The sequence below is a fragment of the Melanotaenia boesemani genome, chromosome 22 (genome assembly GCF_017639745.1).
Source record: "Melanotaenia boesemani isolate fMelBoe1 chromosome 22, fMelBoe1.pri, whole genome shotgun sequence".
In the NCBI taxonomy this organism is placed as follows: Eukaryota; Metazoa; Chordata; class Actinopteri; order Atheriniformes; family Melanotaeniidae; genus Melanotaenia; species Melanotaenia boesemani.
The window spans coordinates 5,361,432-5,382,805 of NC_055703.1; the positions used below are offsets into that span (position 1 = coordinate 5,361,432).

The 21,374-nt window shown below is 41.9% G+C and overlaps 2 protein-coding genes and 2 long non-coding RNA genes across 4 annotated transcripts in view; all 4 read left to right on the forward strand.

Moving 5' to 3' along the window:
- LOC121634036 (adhesion G protein-coupled receptor F5-like) overlaps positions 1-21,374 on the forward strand; it is a 253,610-nt gene that overhangs the window by 176,131 nt on the left and 56,105 nt on the right. The gene's annotated exons all lie outside the window — the stretch shown is intronic.
- On the forward strand, positions 1,334-4,287 carry LOC121634040. Its single transcript, XM_041976439.1, has 7 exons — positions 1,334-1,565; positions 1,865-1,972; positions 2,081-2,140; positions 3,277-3,351; positions 3,640-3,774; positions 3,892-4,026; positions 4,106-4,287. The coding sequence occupies exons 1-7, from the start codon at positions 1,422-1,424 to the stop codon at positions 4,235-4,237; spliced, it is 789 nt and encodes a 262-aa protein (XP_041832373.1). The 5' UTR covers positions 1,334-1,421; the 3' UTR covers positions 4,238-4,287.
- LOC121634043 lies at positions 8,112-9,754 on the forward strand. Its single transcript, XR_006009168.1, has 3 exons — positions 8,112-8,342; positions 8,915-8,991; positions 9,670-9,754. It is a non-coding gene; the product is annotated as an uncharacterized LOC121634043 (long non-coding RNA).
- On the forward strand, positions 19,611-21,266 carry LOC121634042. Its single transcript, XR_006009167.1, has 2 exons — positions 19,611-20,555; positions 20,828-21,266. It is a non-coding gene; the product is annotated as an uncharacterized LOC121634042 (long non-coding RNA).

Genomic DNA, 21,374 nt, shown 5'->3' on the forward strand with positions numbered 1-21,374 from the left:
CACACCTTTTTACATCTACGAACTTGTAGTAAGAAATCCTGTCAAAGGATGCTCTCCTCTTCCAGTTGCCACTTATGTTACCTGTGAACACACCACGGCATCAGTGTCATTCTTTCTTGCATCTTTTATCACTGACTGCATTAAACAGCATGGCCCAAAGGTTCGAAAAAGAGCTGTCATGTACGTTTGTGATGGCTCTGCAGTTTTAATGCAGTCAATTGCTCAGAACCTATGTGGCCGTAGCCTAAATGAACTGTTGGCACAGTATTACGATATTGTGACGGGACAAGGAAAGGAATATGCACTTGCATTGCCCATACTTCATAGGTGCCTGAGTCATGTGATGAAGAATGCTAAGGACCTCTGCAAAAAACAGTGAGTGATGTGTTTAATAAGAGCATATTATTTTGTCATATTAAAATATAATGGCATGTTGATTATATTAATTCTGTATTTTTCCTGTCCTCCCCACTAGTGCTCCTACACACTATAAACTCTGCATGCACATCTTTGGGTTGTTGACCCAGGTAACAACTCTGAAAGAATTCGATGAAGTGCTGATTAGTGCTACTGTCCTGCTGTCAAGCCGATGCAGTGGTAAAAATGTTGAGAAACATTTTCAAAATCTGCAGGTGCTTCTGACAGCAGCTGCACAACCAGACACTAAAGACCCGGATGTTGCTGAGGATGACTTTGTGGTAGGTCATCATTTGTGTAAATGCGAAAACACATGTTATGTGTTCTTGAGTAAGATGAGGACACAAAATGAACATTTCTCTTTTCATAAGGAAATTCCTCCATGCACATAGAATATTAATCCATCTAATATTCCCAGGCACAACTGCATGGACACACAAATATTGCATTGTAAGTAACCTTTATTAATGGCATGAATGTGATTCTATCATTTACAGAGTGATTTGGGCCCTACACCATTTGATGAACACTTTAAAATTGTGATCCAGGGATCCCCACTGGACGAAGTTGGTAAACCAAATGCCTACTTCTGTCCCAACTTCATCCCCAAGTTGCAAAAGCACTTTCTCCCACAGGCTGTGCTGTGGTCTGGCTTACTGCTGGGTGAGTTAACATTTTTTTTAAAGCATGTATTATTATTCTTATTTTTATTAATGTTGTGTGTTTTTACTGCAGGGGACCTTGGGTGCCATGGGAGAGGTCAGCTCTATGAAAAGCTATCAAAGCGTTTCCAGAGAGCTTCCCAGACATCTGCACAGGTAAATGTAGTCTTAGGCATAAGCTAACCACCACTTTAAGATATAGCATGTTAATGCATACTAACATGATTTATATACTTTGTTGATTCTCGAGGGAAAATTGCACTTTATACTAATACTAATACTAATTTCACTAACGACATTATTGAACAGAATTACACCGCAGACAATAAAACCCAGGGCATAATGGAGAAGAGCCAATGGGACCTAAAAAAGATTAGGTTTCAACAGAAGAGGATGACCAGACTGGATGACTTTGTACAGACATACAAGGTCATGCATAGTGCACTACTCAGAGATTACCAAGACTCTCAGAAAATAAAGAGCAAGGTATGAATAAGAACCGGGATGGCTTTGTTATTTGTTAAAAGCAAGAGTTTCCATTTAAAGCAGTATTTACATGGTATGCTTCTATTTAAACATATTAATGTGGTATTCTTAATGTGCATCAGAACCATTTTAAGTCTAGAATTACTAACACTCCTAACAACCGTAACCAAAAAGTTGTCACATGCATTAACAACATACTAGTACTTGCACACCTTAATATATTTATATAATCAGACAATGGAATTTACTATATAGCATTCATATTAACAGGACTTAGTGCAGTTTTTGTTATTATCCAGACTCATAGGGTAGATGTGGAACGGTGGAAACAGAAGAAGCAGAGAAGGAGAGGTGTATATGTTTCACCTATCTCCAAGCCCTTCCATTTCCAAAAAAAAGATATGAAGGTAAGGAAAGAACATGATCTAAATTTCTTCAGAGTGACACATTCTATCTTTCACTGGGTGTTTGAATTTTGTGCACTTGTCTGTATCACTTTCTTCACAACTTCTCAGCAGTCAACCATTCCTGATGTGCATGAACAGCAACCCTCCCCTCAACACGTGCCTTCACAGGTGAGTTAAAGGTCCCATATTATGCAAAATTCACTTTTTAATGGTTTTGGAACAGTCATACTGGTCCCCCCGCATGTGTAGGAGACCCGTAAGTGTGAAACTCTTTCAGGCGCTCTCTCTCCCCCCTGCTCCACCTCTAGGGAAGTAAGCGCTGAAATGAGCTTGTTTGAAAGCGTGTACGTTATGACGTCATAAGGGACAATAACCACTCCCCACAGAGCGATGGACCCGTCTACCGGCTCTCAAAGCCCGCCCTCTAAAAATCACCTAGCGCCCAGTGTTTTTCCCTCTTCGGCAACCCTCGTTAGCGGACATGGCTAAGCGACAGAAGCACTGTTCTGTTTGTGGCTGCATAAATGAACACGAAAACGTTTTTTTTACTTCCATCCACTGAACCCACGAGGACTGAGTGGATTAATTTTATTTTTGGAGGAAATGTACCCGGAAAACTTCCAAAGGTTTTGCATGTCTGTGGCCAGCATTTCAAAGAGGACTGTTTCCACAACATGGGGGCATGGAAAGCAGGCTTCGCCAACCGTTTGAAGCTGAAGCCAGGTTCAATACCAACTGTCCGTGACACAGCTGGAGAGGTAAGAGCTGGCAGTTATTTTATCGTTTCGGCCTTATTAGTCTGATAGCTTGAAAATATATTAACCTGTCAATCACCTCATGACGGGCGATGCGATGGGCGGAGCCAACAGCTGAGCTGCTCCACCAGGGTTCCGCCCACCATAAACGGCACATTTCTGAAGCTGCTAAAAAGAGGGAGGTGAAGAGAAGCCGCTGCACTCAAACTGAGGGTCGATTTGTCCATACCATGGCGGAAATATTTCATTTAGATATTAATGAATGGTCTCAGATTGGGAATAAAGTGTATAATATGGGACCTTTAAGATTATGATGTACTTTATTTTTCTGTGTAGGAAAATTACATTTATTAATGTTTATAATGCACTGTGGAGTTAAAAATGCCAACAAATCTCCAACAAAAATCTTTTTTCTTTTTTAAATGTTATGCAGTTGACTTGAATAATCTGTTTATTTGAATTAGTTTGAGTTTTATTTGTTTTTTATTTGAATTAGACTTTTCAAATACATGCCAGTTTGCCTTTGTCTAATGCATATAATGTGTTCAGTTTGATAAAGAAGGACCTGGCTTTGCAACAATGCCCAGTGACCAGAAGAAACTTCCAATTGATCAAGAAGAGGAGGTAATGATCATCTTCCTAAGTAATAATGTTACTTTTAAGTTTAAGTACTTTTAAGTGTACATATTTAGATAAGCTTCATGTTATTCCATAAAACTTCAAACAATTTCAAATATATTGTTGTATACATCACTTCATGTCTTATTCCTGTCTTCCTTCTTTATATACTACTTAAATGTTTTTAACATTTAATTTTACAGCTTTTGTAAATAAAAGTTATATATAATTTATTACAAATATGTTAAAGCTGATCATTTAATAAGTTGTAAAATTGTTAATTTCTCTTTGCAGCTTACATCACTGTGGAAACGGAAGAACACAGAAGTGGTGGTCGCTGTGCTCCCCAGCCATATAAGGGGGAACAACCTGGTGATCCACCACACTGACCTACGAACACTGAGACCTCACCAGTGGCTGACAGGCGAGGTATACACAAAATACAAATCCAGCCATAACATTTTATTCATTTTTTTTTTTGTCATGTTATTTGTGTTTTTGTTGGCTAATTTTGTGTCATATCTTCATCTGAATGATTGTCTTTAGGTTATTGAGGGCATCTTACACCTCTCTGCTCACCAGTACAAAACTGGAGACTCCATATACATTCTTAACCATTACACAGCAGGTGTGATACTCTTTGGAAAAAGAGATCAGCTCAGACGACATGCCATGCCAAAGGTACTTTTGTGTGTGTGTGTGTGTTTAATACTAGCAAGATTTCACTCAAATGATTAAACTTTTTCTATTGTTTAAATAGACAAAATTTGATGATTATCAAGCTATACTCTCCTTTGTCAACACTGAGGGAGTCCATTGGAAGTTGCTGGTTAGTGATTGTTGGGAAACTTGTATTAAGATCCTTTATTTTTTTTATTCTTTCTTTGTTTGAAATTGCTCTGAAATAACATCACATTTGTTGCAGTACATACTGCCAGCCACAAGCTCAGTCTTTCTGGTGGACCCAGCAGCTAATTCAAAAGAACAGCAACAGCCTGAAGAAGCTGCTAAAGAGTGCCGTAAGTCAGCAACTGAAAGATACAACATGTGCTATATGGTTGTTGTGCAGTGTTCCCCACTTGTCAGGATGACTCTCTGATGAGAAGTGAAGGAAAAACTGGATTACACTCACAATGGTCATTTAGATTTGTGTTATTGTGTTACTGAAGCAGTAGAAGTAGGTGAAAACCTCCAAAATAATACAAATAAGATTGTTTAATATTAATTTTTCAAATACAAACAGTGCATATTTTAGCTGCTTTATAAGCACACCATTAAAGTAAATAATCTTCAACTTATGAAAGTATTTTAACAGAAAAAAATTATTGTGCTTGTAGTTTTCAACTGCTAACAAAAACTCTTTTACAACTTTTATTATTTTTTAATAAAAATGTATGCTCTTGCCATAACATTTTTTCATCATTATTTAATTCAATTTTGTAAAAGAAAATTGCTTCATACATACATTCAAAATCCAAAATTGTGGAGCCTCACTGAACACAACACAAGCAATGACGTTACACACAGTACTAAGAGTTGACTGAAACAACAAGCATTGTATAGAAATTTTCGGAGATGAGAGTAAAATTTTCTCCTTTTCTTAAAATAACAGTAAGGCAAAGGCAGACATCTCCAATCCTGTAGTGCTGTAAAAGTTATTCTGTGCTTTGTGGTCTAAACGGTATTTTATTCTCCCTACATGTTGTAAAATAAGAGACTCTTCCACTTTGTTTCAAGGGACTTCTTCAAGATGAGAACAGTTTGCTATAGGGATGGGACGATACACTTAAACTCACGATACAATGCATCTCGATATGGCAGGGTCACGAAACGATACATCACGATACGATATGAAAAGAGAAAAAAATAAAAAATATTATTGTGTAATTACAACTTATTTATTTTTGTTTCAGTTGCACACAGAAAGCACACAGCCTTACATGCCAAACAAAAACAAGAACACTCCCTTTGTGCAGCTCTTACCCTAGGTTAAGCTCTCTCACCTTCTCTTAAGTCATGGCCCTGGCCTAGCACTGGTTCTTCTTCAGAAAAACTAACATATCAACATGTTCTGGTGTAATCAGTGATCTTTGAGCAGACACAATGTCTCCTGCTGTAGAAAAGACACGCTCGCTGGGCACTGACGTAGCAGGAATGCAAAGGTAGGCTTTGGCAAAAGGGGCAAGTATGGGGTAAGCATATGCATTCACTTTCCACCACTCAAGTGGACTACTGTTAAGTGGGATAGGAATCCCATTTCTGTAGGAGAGTATCTCCATTTCAATCCCTCTGCTGGACTGCACTGCCTCAACAGTGGTGTAGGAGCTCCCAAGGAGATCTTCTAGAGCTGTCTTCTTTGGTGGGGGAGGCTGGATCACGTCCTGCATCTGCCTTTCTCGTTCTACTGGCTCTTCCTGGCTCTGCTCTGCTCCCTGTGCTGCCTCAGCCATGACAAAGACCCGCTCTGCTGCAGACCCTGATGTTGAAGCACTGGCCCTAGTTTTTTCATCAGTGTCACTGGTCTTAAAAAAAAAAGACAAAAGAAAAAGAAAAAAAAAGAGAAAAACTAGCTCAAACATTTCTTTCAATCCCTCACTCCTCTTTCTTACAGACACACTCTCTCTCTCCATCTCTCTCACTCCGTCACAGACACGCCCCGCCCCCTCTCGCTTTCACTGTAACTACTAATTAATTTATATTAATTATATATGAGAAATAAGTTTTCAGGCTGTAGCTTACACATATACAGTTACACACGCACAACACAGCTCCATTTTTTTCAAAAAAGGTTAGTCTACCTTGTTGCGTTGCACATGAAGTCCTGAAGCTTTTTCCCGTATCCTCGCATAGACGGACTCACGTTGTTCATCATTCAGGTGGGAGAGGCTTCGGAATCGTGGGTCAAGCGCTGCGCACTCCTGCAACATGTCATTACAGTCCCCAGAGTAACGGCCCGTGATGTCAAGTAGGATGGCGCTTTTCATGCTGGCGATGGTCTGTGTGTCATTTTCATCTGGTGACATGCTTTGCTCGATCATGTGCTTAAGTGGCATTATAAGTGAAACAGTGGGCTCTTTTTCATCACAAAGAACTGTTGTGGCGGTCTTCAGTGGCTTAAGCAGTTTTACTATGTCTTCTACATCGGATATATCAGCGTTATCCAGAGTGTCGATTTCTCTCGCATTCCTTCGGATTTCTGCGCAGCTCAGCGCTGCTGAGACAGCTGCTTGTTGCTCCAGGTAGCGCGCGAGCATTTCGTACGTGCTATTCCACCTGGTCTGGACATCGGTGATGAGCTTGTGCCGAGGCAGGTCCAACTGGGTTTGCTTGTTGGTCAGGACGGCGGTGGCCGTGGTGCTCTTGTGAAAGAACGTAGTTACCCTTTGCACACGGCCAAGAAGTCGCGCGACGCGGGATACAGCCAAGCCTCGCTTACTTGCCAGATTTATAACGTGCGCCAAGCACTTGATGTGAGGATGGAGACCGCTCTCTCTTACAGCGATGTCCATGTTGCTCGCGTTATCTGTGACACAAGCAATGGTCCTTTGGGGCCTTGTTAGCTCCCACTCTGTCAGTGCATTTCTCAACACGTGAGCTATGTTAACACCAGTATGACTTTCACTTAGTTCACGAGTTTGCAACACAAAGCTTTTACTCTCCCATTTCTCATTGATGACATGTGCCGTGATGGTGATATAGCTCTGCGTTGCACGCGAAGTCCAGCCGTCGGTGGTCAGGGCAACACAGTCTGCATTTTTGAGACACTCTTTCACGCTCCATTTGATTTCATTGTAAATTTCCGGGATTACCTTCTCTGAAAAATGTCCTCGGCATGGCATCTTAAACTTGGGCTCCAGCACATTGAACATTTGGATGAATTTTCTGTTCTCTACAATGTTAAATGGAGCCATATAGTCCGCTATAAACTCGCCAATAAGCCTGGTTATCTGTTTCGCACGCGGACTTGATGGGGGTAGAATTGGTGTCAGTGCTTGCTTCATGGTCAGCTGTCCCTTTGGTAGGCTCGTTTTCTCCGGGGCCGTCTTCACATTTTTATGGTGACGTTGAAGGTGGTGGTTCATGTTTGTTGTGTTGGAGGTGGTGTACGGAATGACAGCATAGCATAGCTTACACACAGTCTTAGTCTTGTCAGTTACTCTGTTGCTGTCTTTGTCTTTTTTAATGAGAAAGCCAAAATACTGCCAGACATATGACCTGTATCCAGGCGGAGCGTCCTCAATTTCGACCTCATCCGACATCTTTCGGCTGTTTGGGGGCAAGGTAGTTGGTGGTGCTAACGTCCGTTAGCTCGTTTAGCCTACAGCGTTGTTGCAGCACGCGCCGTGACCGACTGACGTGATAACGCACTGACTGCACCATTCACGGATTTTTTTTTTTTTTTTTCATTTAGTTTTCTCCTGCTTGACCCGCAGAGAGTGCTGCCAGCCTGCCACCATAAACTACACGCACATTTACACTGAATTATATACTACAAAAATCATGTGGCAGTGCCATCTGGCCTTTATTTCACGATCCATTTTTTTTAAACTCGATGCATTACGTCACGCTTTGTATCGCGATATTTCGTCCAACGATATTTCGTCCCATCCCTAGTTTGCTATGGCAAGGAGAACTGGGGGACTATCAAGTGGAAAGGCACAACCATGCAGCATCCAGTTCAATGTGACAGTAGCAGTTGTTGAGTCATTGTCACCATGGTAACTCTGTACTTTACTTCTTCAACTATGATATTGTCTATTTATTTCTATATATGTTACTTGAGCAAGCTTCAGAGATATCTTCTTTCTGGCTTGTAATTTGCTTCTAAATGCAAATAACTCAGCACAGATTAAATTTTTTCAATATATGTGTTTGTTAGATGGCAAAGGCAGTGATGGAGGCCTTTCCTGCTTTGCCTGTACTGTCTTTTGGGACATCCAGGAAAGAGATGGCTTGTGAGAGGAGAAAGTTGGCTTTGTCTATACTTAATGGTTCAGGTTTGTAAGTCTCTTGTTCTTATGTTATATAATGTATAAAAGTCATCAGTGAGTAGTTAGGGAGACTAACTTGCAATAATTAATGAATTATTCATTTAATACAATCCAATACTTGAAAACAAAAGGAACTACCTTTGAAACAGCCACATCCTCTGGCATTGGCAGCCTACAGCATCACTGTCTATATACATAAGCCCCAATCCAAACCTCTAATCTTACATAAACGCATAATGAAAATATTTAGTGTATCGGTTATTTCTTTGGTAAATCTAAGAATCAATATATATCATAGTTTGTATTAGGAGAAGAGGAATTTCAAAACAAATACAGTGTTCCAAGCAGACTGGAACACTTTAGTTTTGATTTATTGAAAATGAAGAAACTTTTTTTTTTTTATGGTATCTGGTATCTTATCATGTCACTTCTAACCCCATCCCAGTCCTCCAATTATTACCAGAGTTGATTGAATTTAAGTAATATATTTGAAAATCCATGTATTATTGAACTGTAGTTCTGCTGCCAGTATAAAGCTAACTCTACTTACTGACATACAGTTTGTTCTTTTCTTGCAGTGTTTGATATGGAGAATAATTGCGCAATGTGCGCTGTCTCAAAGCCCCCAGGAAAAGGACCTCCCACCACTGATTGGGTGGGTGCTTGTACACTTTTGATTGAGCATTTATAATTGGGGTTCACCATATATTACCACAATAAGTAGAACATGTATGCTATCTATTAAAATGTGCAAATCAATTTGGTATATGTGGACAGTTACATTTTTTGGACAATTGCTCTTCTATTAATCTTCATGGAAGATTCTGGGATAATGATACTACGATATACTGTAAAGATACAAAAGTAACAATTTCTCAAGTGCATGGTAATGGCTTTAAAATGTACACATATAAAGAATAGAATATAAGTTGTGATAACACATTTTAATTTAAGGAAACAGACTTTTCTAATTATATACACAATGAAAACTTTAAGTTGATATTGATAATGTGTTTTAAATTTTTTTAGTCAAGAGTCATCATTCTAGGTGTTGGGAGATTTAGAGTGATCAATGATTTAATCAAATTAGATACAATACGGAATAATTTTCAACATAGGGTATATAGAAGAAATAGGAATGTATGATTGCTTGTGAGTTTTAGGTCACCTTTATGAGCCAGGTCCTGCTGCCGCCTTAACTGCTTGCTCAGGGGTCAGGCTCTGTCTTTCTGTAAAGTGTCTGGAGACAATTTCAATTGTAAAAGATACTGTATAAATAAAATTTAATTTAATTAAATATAGTTTTTATTTTAAAATTTATTTTATTTTACAGATACAGTGTGATACCTGTGAACGGTGGTATCATGAACAGTGCCTTGGGATGGACGAAAAGCAACTCCTAAAGGCCAGGGCAAGTGACTGGAGCTGCTCGGTCTGCATTTAGTGTAGAGCTCTGGCCACTGCATTCATGGGCGCTCAGTGAACAGTCATGCAGATCCCAACATGGAGCAAATAAAAAATTTGGAGAGAGACAGACCCTTTAGTACCGGCTACAGGCTAATTTGTGGGTTACATTATTCTTCTTGTTTACAGAAATCCAACAAAGCTCAGATTAAGTTATATTTTGAAATTTGTTAAGTGTTTGTGTGTGTTTTTATTGTATTAAAGGAATTCCAGTAATTGAAGCATGCAGTTAGTTCATCAATGATAGGTACTTTGACAGCTGATTACTCTGAAAGTACACAGTAGAAGAACTTCATATGACTTGTGGTGGTAGTAAACTAAGTACTGTATCTGAAAATATCAAAATCATTGACTACTTATGGACAGAAGATGTTTAATATTTCCTCAAAGTTGGACAGAAATACATCAATTCGAACAATGTTAGGTACTTTGACAGCTGATTACTCTGAAAGTACACAGTAGAACACCTTCATATGACTTGTGGTGGTAGTAAACTAAGTACTGTATCTGAAAATATCAAAATCATTGACTACTTATGGACAGAAGATGTTTAATCTTTCCTCAAAGTTGGACAGAAATACATCAATTCGAACAATGATAGGTACTTTGACAGCTGATTACTCTGAAAGTACACAGTAGAAGACCTTCATATGACTTGTGGTGGTAGTAAACTAAGTACTGTATCTGAAAATATCAAAATCATTGACTACTTATGGACAGAAGATGTTTAATCTTTCCTCAAAGTTGGACAGAAATACATCAATTCGAACAATGATAGGTACTTTGACAGCTTATTACTCTGAAAGTACACAGTAGAAGAACTTCATATGACTTGTGGTGGTAGTAAACTAAGTACTGTATCTGAAAATATCAAAATCATTGACTACTTATGGACAGAAGATGTTTAATCTTTCCTCAAAGTTGGACAGAAATACATCAATTCGAACAATGATGGGTACTTTGACAGCTGATTACTCTGAAAGTACACAGTAGAAGAACTTCATATGACTTGTGGTGGTAGTAAACTAAGTACTGTATCTGAAAATATCAAAATCATTGACTACTTATGGACAGAAGATGTTTAATCTTTCCTCAAAGTTGGACAGAAATACATCAATTCGAACAATGATGGGTACTTTGACAGCTGATTACTCTGAAAGTACACAGTAGAAGACCTTCATATGACTTGTGGTGGTAGTAAACTAAGTACTGTATCTGAAAATATCAAAATCATTGACTACTTATGGACAGAAGATGTTTAATCTTTCCTCAAAGTTGGACAGAAATACATCAATTCGAACAATGATGGGTACTTTGACAGCAGCTCCGTGTGTACCGTAAATGTTAGTTGTAATGCGCATTCGAGATACAGGGGCGGCTGATTTGACCAAGCACTAGCAAACAGCGGCTGGCTTGACCGCAGTCAAATATACTGGAACGATTTTCTTTGGTATTGATCTATCATGGCCAATTGGTAATACGTGTTATTTTACTTTAAAGAATAAACAATAAATGCCTGATCTATATTTCAACCAGCAAATAACCAGATGGAAATTAGTTTAAAAGAAAGGGAAACTTGAAACACTAGTTCAACAAACCTACATTAAAATAGATAAAATAGTTTTTTTGTTGTTATAACATGGGAAAGTGCACTGTAAGAATTAATACAGAGAGGTACCGGGAGAAAATACAAACTATTTCATAATGGTCTGATATCCATGGATATTCTTAACTGATTTTCTTATGAAAAAGAACAAAGAGAGGGATTTGTGAAAAGAATAAAAGAAAAAGGCTGCTCGAGCAAAAATTTGGCTGATGATGGTTAATTAAGTTTAATGCAGGACAAATTTACCTGTGTTGATTTGACCTTTCTGCGCAGAACGAGTGACTGATAGGCTAATTGTAATTTACCTAAAAACAAAAAAAGAAACAAAAAAAAAAACAAGGGGGAACAACAATAAAACAGCACATGGTTTACACCATGTCTACCAAAGTCGAATAAACCCAAACAGAACATATAAAGTTGTATTTCACTCATTTCTAAATTAACTAAACATGTTTTACAAGCGGCATACACTGTGTAGACACCGTCGCACTCGTCTCTCGTGAAGTTCATTAATATGTCCACCTTTTCTAACCAGTTCTGCCAACCTAATAGACACGTCATTACTTCTAACTTTGCGTTGTACATCATTTTTTGCCATATCGGTGTCTAGAAACACTAGCAGCTGGTCTAAAAAAGAAGGGTGAGAACATTTAATCAAATTCAATGTACTGCCTAAAGACTAAATAAATTTTTTGAAATGGGAGCGAGAGTCATTGTAAATGGGAGTGGGATGGGATCGGGAGTCATTTTATTGGGATTGGGACGGGACAAGATTTTTTTCTGTGGGAGTGGGATGGGACGGGAGTAAAAATGCACTCCCGTGTCACCCTCTTTCTGCTAGATAGCAATAGCTGTTGAGAATAACAGCCTCTTTTTAGTCCTTGGGTGCGTGGAAGAGAGTGGCGCTGTTGTGCCATAAAATGATCGTCTGCCAGAAAATGATTAAGAGTCGCGGGAGCGCGCACGCAGCCTCTAAATGCCGTGTCGCTCGGTTTCCCTCGGTGTCGCCAGACTGCAGCTGTTCGATTCGGCATCAACCCGTCGTAACTCACAATTTCACGTGACTTAATAGCCCAGCTGATGTAACATGCAAGAGAAAGGAGGATTGTTTATATTGATGTGTATATATATGTGTATTATTAATTTCACCAAAATCCGTCACATTGTGTTTGGGATTATTTTCATTTCATTACATTATTATTATTTTATCTTCAACCTGACACGTTTATTTGTTTTGGCTTTATGCTTTATATTTTCTTTATTTGCAAAGTCAGCGCTTTTATTTTGAAGGCCAGCGGAAGTGATTGTAACTTCCGGTCCCTCTCTCGTCAGTCTGCTTTAACCCTGACTGCGGGAGGTATGTATCTGAGGCCGCTGTAACAAAAAGTTATTCCCATAAGTTTTATTAATCAGTTCATGTAAACAAGCCAAAGTGCTGTTGTTTGGTAACATGTTGTGAAAGTTATAATTCACGTAATGGAACTGTGCTGTTGTATTTGAGTGAGGACGTAAGTTGGCTTACCGTGCAGCTCTCCTCTCATCCTGCGTGTGTGTATATGTGGGTGTGGCCATGGAGGGGTGCGCTTCGGCGCACGTGCTAATCCATCTCTCCTGAAACTTTTATGTTAGGTGGCCTTTTGGATGGCATGAACACTCACACTCTGCTTGATATTGCATTTTATGCAGGTATGTATGTACACAGCTGTTTGGGTTCAGAAATTATATAAATTAGTGTTAAATTTAAAGTGCGTTGCCGACTAACACGGAAGCGTTCCTATGAGAAGTGTGTTCTTGATTTAAATATGTTATACATATGTATTTTGGTTTGACAAGTTTTTTTTTGTATTTTCTTTATTTCCACTAATTTGGTTTATATGATTCTAATGTTGTGCATTAAGCACTGTCATATCATTTGTTGTTTTATTTTATTTTTCATCAAATTGTCAGTGTAAAGCTAAAGTCAGTCTGCTTTAACCCTGACTGCGGGAGGTGGCCTTTTGGATGGCATGAACACTCACACTCTGCTTGATATTGCATTTTATGCAGGAATAAACGGCAGTCAGACAGCATCCTCTGCGTCCTGCGTCCCTCTGTGCCCAGTCCCCCCCCACCCCCCTTTGCACCAGAACACAACGCAGCGTAGTCGGGGTGTGCAGGCGAGCTCCGGCTACATTGGTGCCGTGACCCGGATATCTTCGCTAAAGATCATCACCAGAGTGATCGCCGGTGGTTGTTTGGACAAGTAGGGACTTTCCAGAGGTTTAAAACAAAACGGGGAAAAAAAGGACATTAACTTACCTTGTTAAAATGGCTGATGATGAGGATGTTAAGAGACCACTTAATTATGATGAGGGTGCCGTGGCATTGACTTTTGGGCGGGGCAGGTTTTTGGGTGATTCCACTCCAGCTAGGAGCATCGGTACTGTGGGTCACCCAGTTTTATCCTCCACTCACATGCATCGAGACATCACTAGCCCGCAACAACAGGCATTTGATCCAGCCACTAACATCACAGGCATGGGGAGAGGGATGAGTGCAGTACGTCCCCGTGCTTCATTTTCCAGTCACATGCACATTGACACATCTTCTCCCATACAACACAAGTCTAGTGAGGACCTCAGCTCTCCAGACATAGGAAGCCTAATAACCCAGTTAGCACATCAAATTGGCGAGAGCATTGCAAACCAGATACAAAAGACTGCAAGTAATCAGAGTGACAGGAGTGCCCCTACACCTAGTGTAAATGTGGAAGAGGGTCATCCTGAGTTGAATCTGACAGGGATGAAGCTTGTAATGCAGGCAGATGTCAAAGAGCCACCGCACTTCAGGGGTGACGAAACAGACAAATACACAGTACATGAATGGGAGGAAGTTATGGATATTTATCTGATGAGAAGGGGCATTCCACCACACGAACACTCCCAAGAGATAATGTCAAAACTAATGGGGAAAGCTAAAGATGTTGTAAGGGTGACTCTCCGCAGCATCCCTTCTTTAAAGCCTGCTGAAGACCCCAAGCTTGTCTTTGACATTCTCAAACAGCACTTCAGTGAAGTAACATATTCCTCCATGCCCCTAGCAGACTTCTACAACACCTTACCCCTGACTGGAGAAAATCCAATGGATTACTGGATCCGGTTGAACAAAGCAGTGGATGTCGCTGATGAGTGCCTGAAAAGACAGGGGAGAAACATCGAGAATCCCGCTCATGAGGTCACCATGATGTTTGTAAAGCATTGTCCTGACCCTGCACTCACTAGTGTCCTGAAATGTAAAACAGCAGAGAAGTGGACATCACATGAAATACAGGAGCATCTCATTGAACACCAGAGAGAGGCCAAGAAAAAAATTCAAGGTAAAACATGCCGCCCACCACAGCACAGGCAAGTTGGTGCCCATGCTCAGGTTTCAACACAGAAAGATGTAACTACTGATGGAGTGTGGGAGCACACTAGTGAACGGAACATGATGGAGCTGCCATCCACTTCTCCTGTTGAGAGCGCTTGCATTCAGTCCCTCATTGGTCTGTTAGATCGTGTGTTGGAGCAGAAAACTCAGTCAGCAATAAAAACTGGACCAAGCAGAGAGCAAGCAAATCCCTTCCAAAGGAGGTGTAAAGTCTGCCAGGCAGCTGATCATTCCACAACAATGCACTGCAGACAGGAAAACTTATGTATGAGCTGTTTCAGGCCTGGTCACTGGAGAAGGGAATGCAGACAACGTAAGCCAAGTCACAACGCTCCACCTCACCCCAACCAGTCTCAGCCCGGAGAAGAACAAGATAAAGCACCTTTAAACTAAAGGGCTCACACCTGGAGAGGGGATGTGTGGGCATCAAAGACATAACCCTCGAATGTGGTGAAGATTTAAAGGAGGTATACTCAAATGTGTGCACAGCAATGACCGACGACTGTACCGTAATAGTCCAAAACATTCACAGAGTCGAAGCCTTTGACGAATTATTCCACGCCCCAGTGACTGTAAATGGCTCTGTTCAGCTGCAAGGATTACTTGACTCTGGATCTATGGCGTGCACAATAAGTGAGGTGGCAGAACAGAGACTCTTATCTGAAAATACCCTGACACAACTGCAAGAATTGACACAGCACATTGTCCTTGTCGGCTGTGGGGGAGTACAGGTGAGCCCCAAGTGCATGTACGATATGGAGTTGGAATTGTATGGGATCAAGTGTATGGTGCCGGTTCTAGTGGTTGCTGGTCAGAAAGACGAAATCATCGTAGGCACTAATCTGTTGAAGTATGTTTTCCGTCAGATGAAAAATGACGACACTTACTGGAAACTTATTTCATGCAACGGACAGGAGTCTGAAGAGTGTGAACGGTTCTTGGAGATGATGGCTGGCCTCACAAGGTGGAGAGGGGAGAACATGCCAGACAAAGTGGGCACGGTCAAGCTGACCCAGGCAGTCACATTACAACCCAAAAAAGAGTATCTGTTATGGGGCAGGCTACCAGGTAATGTCCCTATGTCACCTGGCAGTGCAGTGATGGTGGAGCCCACTTCATCAAAGTGTGCCTCTCGAGGCATTATAGTAGGCAGAGTGATCACACATCTGTGGGGGGATGGTTGGACTCCTATAAGAGTGACAAATATCACAGGAAGGCCCCTCACCCTGAAAAGAAACTGCAAGCTAGCAGATGTCTCTCCTTGCATGGCAGCTGAAGATTTCACATTGCTTCAAAACTCCTGTGAGAGAGGAAATGACACGGATAAGACGATACATGACCGAAATAAGACTCCTGACAATACTGACCTGAAACAGAAACTGAGAAACCTTGGACTGGGAGATGTTGATATTGATGGTTGCCAGGTGAGCCCCTCCACCAAGAGTCAGCTGGTGGAAATGCTGGAACAATATCAAGATGTGTTCTCAAAACACCATCTAGATTGTGGAGAAGCCACGGGCTTTGTGCACCGAATCCGTCTCACAGATGACCGTCCCTTTCGCCTACCATATCGCAGAGTGCCTCCAGCTCATTACCAAAAGCTACGCCAAGTCCTCACTGAGATGGAAGAGCAGGGGATCATACGAAAGTCCGTAAGCGAATTTGCGTCCCCTCTAGTGATGGTTTGGAAGAAGAACGGCGACCTCAGGTTATGCACAGACTTCAGGTGGCTGAATGCGAGGACCATAAAGGATGCTCATCCTCTGCCTCATCAGGCAGACTGTCTTGCAGCCCTTGGCGGGAACTCTGTTTTCAGCACCATGGATTTAACATCCGGGTTTTACAACCTGCCCATGCATGAGGAAGACAAAAAGTATACCGCCTTCACAACACTCCTGGGCTTGCATGAGTATAACAGAATGCCGCAAGGACTCTGTAACAGCCCCGCATCCTTTATGAGGATGATGCTCAGCATTTTTGGCGACCTCAACTTTAGCACCCTGCTGTGTTATCTCGATGACCTCCTGGTCTTTGCCCCATCAGAGCAAGAAGCCCTCAGCAGACTGGAAGCTGTTTTTCAGAGGTTGAGAGAACACAACTTGAAGCTGAGCCCAAAAAAATGCCACCTGCTGCGGCGGTCTGTGAAATTCCTCGGTCATGTTATCGATGGTGATGGGTTGGCTATCGACCCAGGAAAGGTTGAAGTCATTGTCAGGATGACAAAGAATGACTTGATGGAGGATGACGGCCACACGCCTTCAGTTCGGAGAGTGAAGTCATTCCTTGGGATGATATTCTATTATCAACACTTCATTCCCAACTGCTCCTCGATTGCCAAGCCTCTGTTTGCCCTCACAGCTGGTCAAAAGCGGAGAGGGAAGACTGGTAAATTAAACCAGAAGCCAGGAGTCTTCAGAAAGCTAAAACCCGCAGATTGGACTGATGATTGTGACTCCGCCTTCCTCAACCTCAAAGAGAAGCTTCTAAATTGTGTGGTCCTCACTCACCCAGACTTCTCCAAACCACTGATCCTGTCCATTGACGCCTCTCTCGACGGTCTCGGGGCAGTTTTGTCCCAAATACCAGAGGGTGAGACAAAAGCCCGTCCGATCGCCTTTGCCAGCAAAACTCTGACTGGCTCACAAAAGAGGTATCCAGCCCATCGCTTGGAATTCTTGGCGCTCAAGTGGAGTGTTTGTGAAAAATTTGGTCATTGGTTGAAGGGACACACTTTTACAGTGTGGACTGATAATAATCCACTAACCTACCTGATGACAAAACCCAAACTTGACGCCTGCGAACAGCGGTGGGTGGCCAAACTGTCCCCATACACATTCGACATCAAGCACATCTCTGGATCAAAAAACATTGTGGCGGATGCCTTGAGTAGAGACCCCTTTTCCAGGTCAGTGGGTCAAAGGTTGGTCAGTGAGCCATACGAAAACCTGTTGGCAGAAGCTGAGGCTACAAAGATGGAAGGAGTGCAAGATGTTTTCAGGTGCAGGGTTCATTGCTCTCAGGCACCAGTCTGTACAACCTCAAAAGCTCTCTGTGGCAATCAAGTGGGAAGTCAGAGCTCCTCTGATGTTAAGTCAATCTGTGAAGCTCACATCGAGTGGGAAAAGGCTGCAGAGTCAAGAGCAGTGCAGTTTCTTAAAGTGCTTCCACAGATGGCAATCTCTGAACAAAGTGCACTTCCGGCTCTGTCCCTTGAGGAGCTCCGTCACAGTCAGGAGTCAGATCCAGACATCCAGGGGGTCCTACGGCTTGTAGAACGGGGGGAATCACCATCTAGGAGGGAAAGAAGTAACTTACCTCACAAGGCACGAGCATTATGCAAACAGTGGCATCGCCTAAAAATCCAAGATGGAGTCCTCTATAGGATTATAAAAGACCCATCAACTAGACACACAAGGTATCAGTTTGTCTTACCAACCACCTGTAAAGCTAAGGCCCTTTCTGGGGTGCATGATCTCGCAGGGCACCAAGGACAAGCTAGAACCCTACACCTCGCCAGACAACGCTTTTTCTGGCCGCAAATGGAAAGAGACATTAAGGATTACGTCAAATGCTGCCAGCGATGTATCCTTGCAAAATCCCCTGAACCAGCTGCTCGAGCCCCGCTGGAGAGCATCCATACCTCAGCACCCATGGAGTTGGTGTGTATAGACTTCTGGAGTGCTGAGGATAGCAAGCAAAGGTCGGTGGATGTCCTGGTCGTAACCGACCACTTTACAAAATTGGCTCATGCTTTCCCCTGTGTAAATCAGACAGCAAAACAGGTTGCAAAGAAGTTGTGGGACAATGTATTTTGCATATATGGGTTTCCGGAGCGAATACATTCTGATCAAGGAGCCAATTTTGAAAGCAAACTCATATCAGAGCTCCTTAGTCTCGCAGGGGTGGCAAAGTCACGCACAACTGCATACCACCCCATGGGAAATGGGCAGACTGAAAGATTCAATAGGACGCTTGGCAGCATGCTGCGGTCTTTACCACTGGCAGCAAAGCAGCACTGGACACAGCAGATACAAGCCCTGACTTTTGCCTACAATGCCACTGTGCACGAAACTACTGGATATGCACCATTCTATCTAATGTTTGGTCGAGTCCCTAGGCTCCCAGTGGATATGGTCTTCCGGCAGGTCCTGAAAGACGCCAGTGTGGTCGACTACAAGACCTATGCAGGCAAATTGATGGCAAGCCTTCATGAGGCTGCTGGCATTGCTCGGCAGCATACAAGAAAGGAGCAGCAGCATCAAGCCGACGGCTACAACAAAAAGGTCAGGGGCGCCTGTCTAAATGTGGGGGACAGAGTTTTGCTTGCCAACAAAGCAGAGAGAGGAAAAAGGAAGTTGGCAGATAAGTGGGAACCCACGATCTATACAGTGACGGACTGTAACCCCCGAACTCACATCTACAAAATCGAAGATGGGAGTGGGAAGACTAGGGTGGTGCATCAGAACTTGATATTAGATGTGAGCTTTTTACCAGTCCCTGAGCAAAGCAGCGAAGAACCCAGTTCAGCCAGCACAGATGGGATCCGTGGATCCCAGACTCAGCCATCGGATGCTTTAGGAGGTCTGCCGGAAGAAATTTCAGAGAACCGGACCCTCTCATGGGTGTGCATGTCTTCAGATGTTGGCTGTGAGTCACTGGGGAACGGTGATGAGTCGGAGGAAGGGGATGAAGTGTCACCATCTGCAATCTGGGACTCAGATCAGATTTCGTGTGCAGGTTCCTTGGATAACTCTGCAAGTAGTGGGATTGTAGGGCAGAGTGGGGAAGACTTACCTCTGAGAGACTCACCTGACTCCAATGTGATTTCCAGGTCACCTGCACCAGATGACCATAATGACTCTCAAACCAGTGTTCATAACATGAGTGGGGCAGAACATGATGACATCTTACCTGAGACAGTGGGTGGGAATCAAGCACCAGCACAAAATTCAGGGGCTGGGGGACATGTTGTCAGAACACGTGCAGGCAGAGTTGTTAAGGCAGTTAATCGTCTCATAGAGAACATGGCACAGAAACCACTTACAAGGGGTATTGTGAAAGGGTTAAGCAGAAAATCTCAGTCTTTGTTGACCCTGTCTTAATGTACAAAGGGGGCACAACAATGTATATTATGCAGTATTTTATTGTTTTGTTTTAGAAGATGTATTACAATTTTTACTTTTTTTTTATCCTCTGTGGTTAATGTTCTCACGGTAGTACGTGTGCCAAGGTTTTATGTGGTGTAAAAGGCACCATATTGACTAGGAGAGAGAGTAGCCTGATCAACTCCTGTCTTCTCTGAACTTATTTCACAAGTAGCTTTATATGCTGTGTCCAGGACCCAGATTCAAGGGGTCATCTTGGTTTGAGTGAGTGTGAACGTTTTGTCTCTTGTTATCACCTAATATACAAAATGTAGTTCTCTTCATATGCTCAGGATTTTGGAGAAATTAAGGAGAGGTGAATGTAACATGCAAGAGAAAGGAGGATTGTTTATATTGATGTGTATATATATGTGTATTATTAATTTCACCAAAATCCGTCACATTGTGTTTGGGATTATTTTCATTTCATTACATTATTATTATTTTATCTTCAACCTGACACGTTTATTTGTTTTGGCTTTATGCTTTATATTTTCTTTATTTGCAAAGTCAGCGCTTTTATTTTGAAGGCCAGCGGAAGTGATTGTAACTTCCGGTCCCTCTCTCGTCAGTCTGCTTTAACCCTGACTGCGGGAGGTATGTATCTGAGGCCGCTGTAACAAAAAGTTATTCCCATAAGTTTTATTAATCAGTTCATGTAAACAAGCCAAAGTGCTGTTGTTTGGTAACATGTTGTGAAAGTTATAATTCACGTAATGGAACTGTGCTGTTGTATTTGAGTGAGGACGTAAGTTGGCTTACCGTGCAGCTCTCCTCTCATCCTGCGTGTGTGTATATGTGGGTGTGGCCATGGAGGGGTGCGCTTCGGCGCACGTGCTAATCCATCTCTCCTGAAACTTTTATGTTAGGTGGCCTTTTGGATGGCATGAACACTCACACTCTGCTTGATATTGCATTTTATGCAGGTATGTATGTACACAGCTGTTTGGGTTCAGAAATTATATAAATTAGTGTTAAATTTAAAGTGCGTTGCCGACTAACACGGAAGCGTTCCTATGAGAAGTGTGTTCTTGATTTAAATATGTTATACATATGTATTTTGGTTTGACAAGTTTTTTTTGTATTTTCTTTATTTCCACTAATTTGGTTTATATGATTCTAATGTTGTGCATTAAGCACTGTCATATCATTTGTTGTTTTATTTTATTTTTCATCAAATTGTCAGTGTAAAGCTAAAGTCAGTCTGCTTTAACCCTGACTGCGGGAGGTGGCCTTTTGGATGGCATGAACACTCACACTCTGCTTGATATTGCATTTTATGCAGGAATAAACGGCAGTCAGACAGCATCCTCTGCGTCCTGCGTCCCTCTGTGCCCAGTCCCCCCCCACCCCCCTTTGCACCAGAACACAACGCAGCGTAGTCGGGGTGTGCAGGCGAGCTCCGGCTGAGTAAAG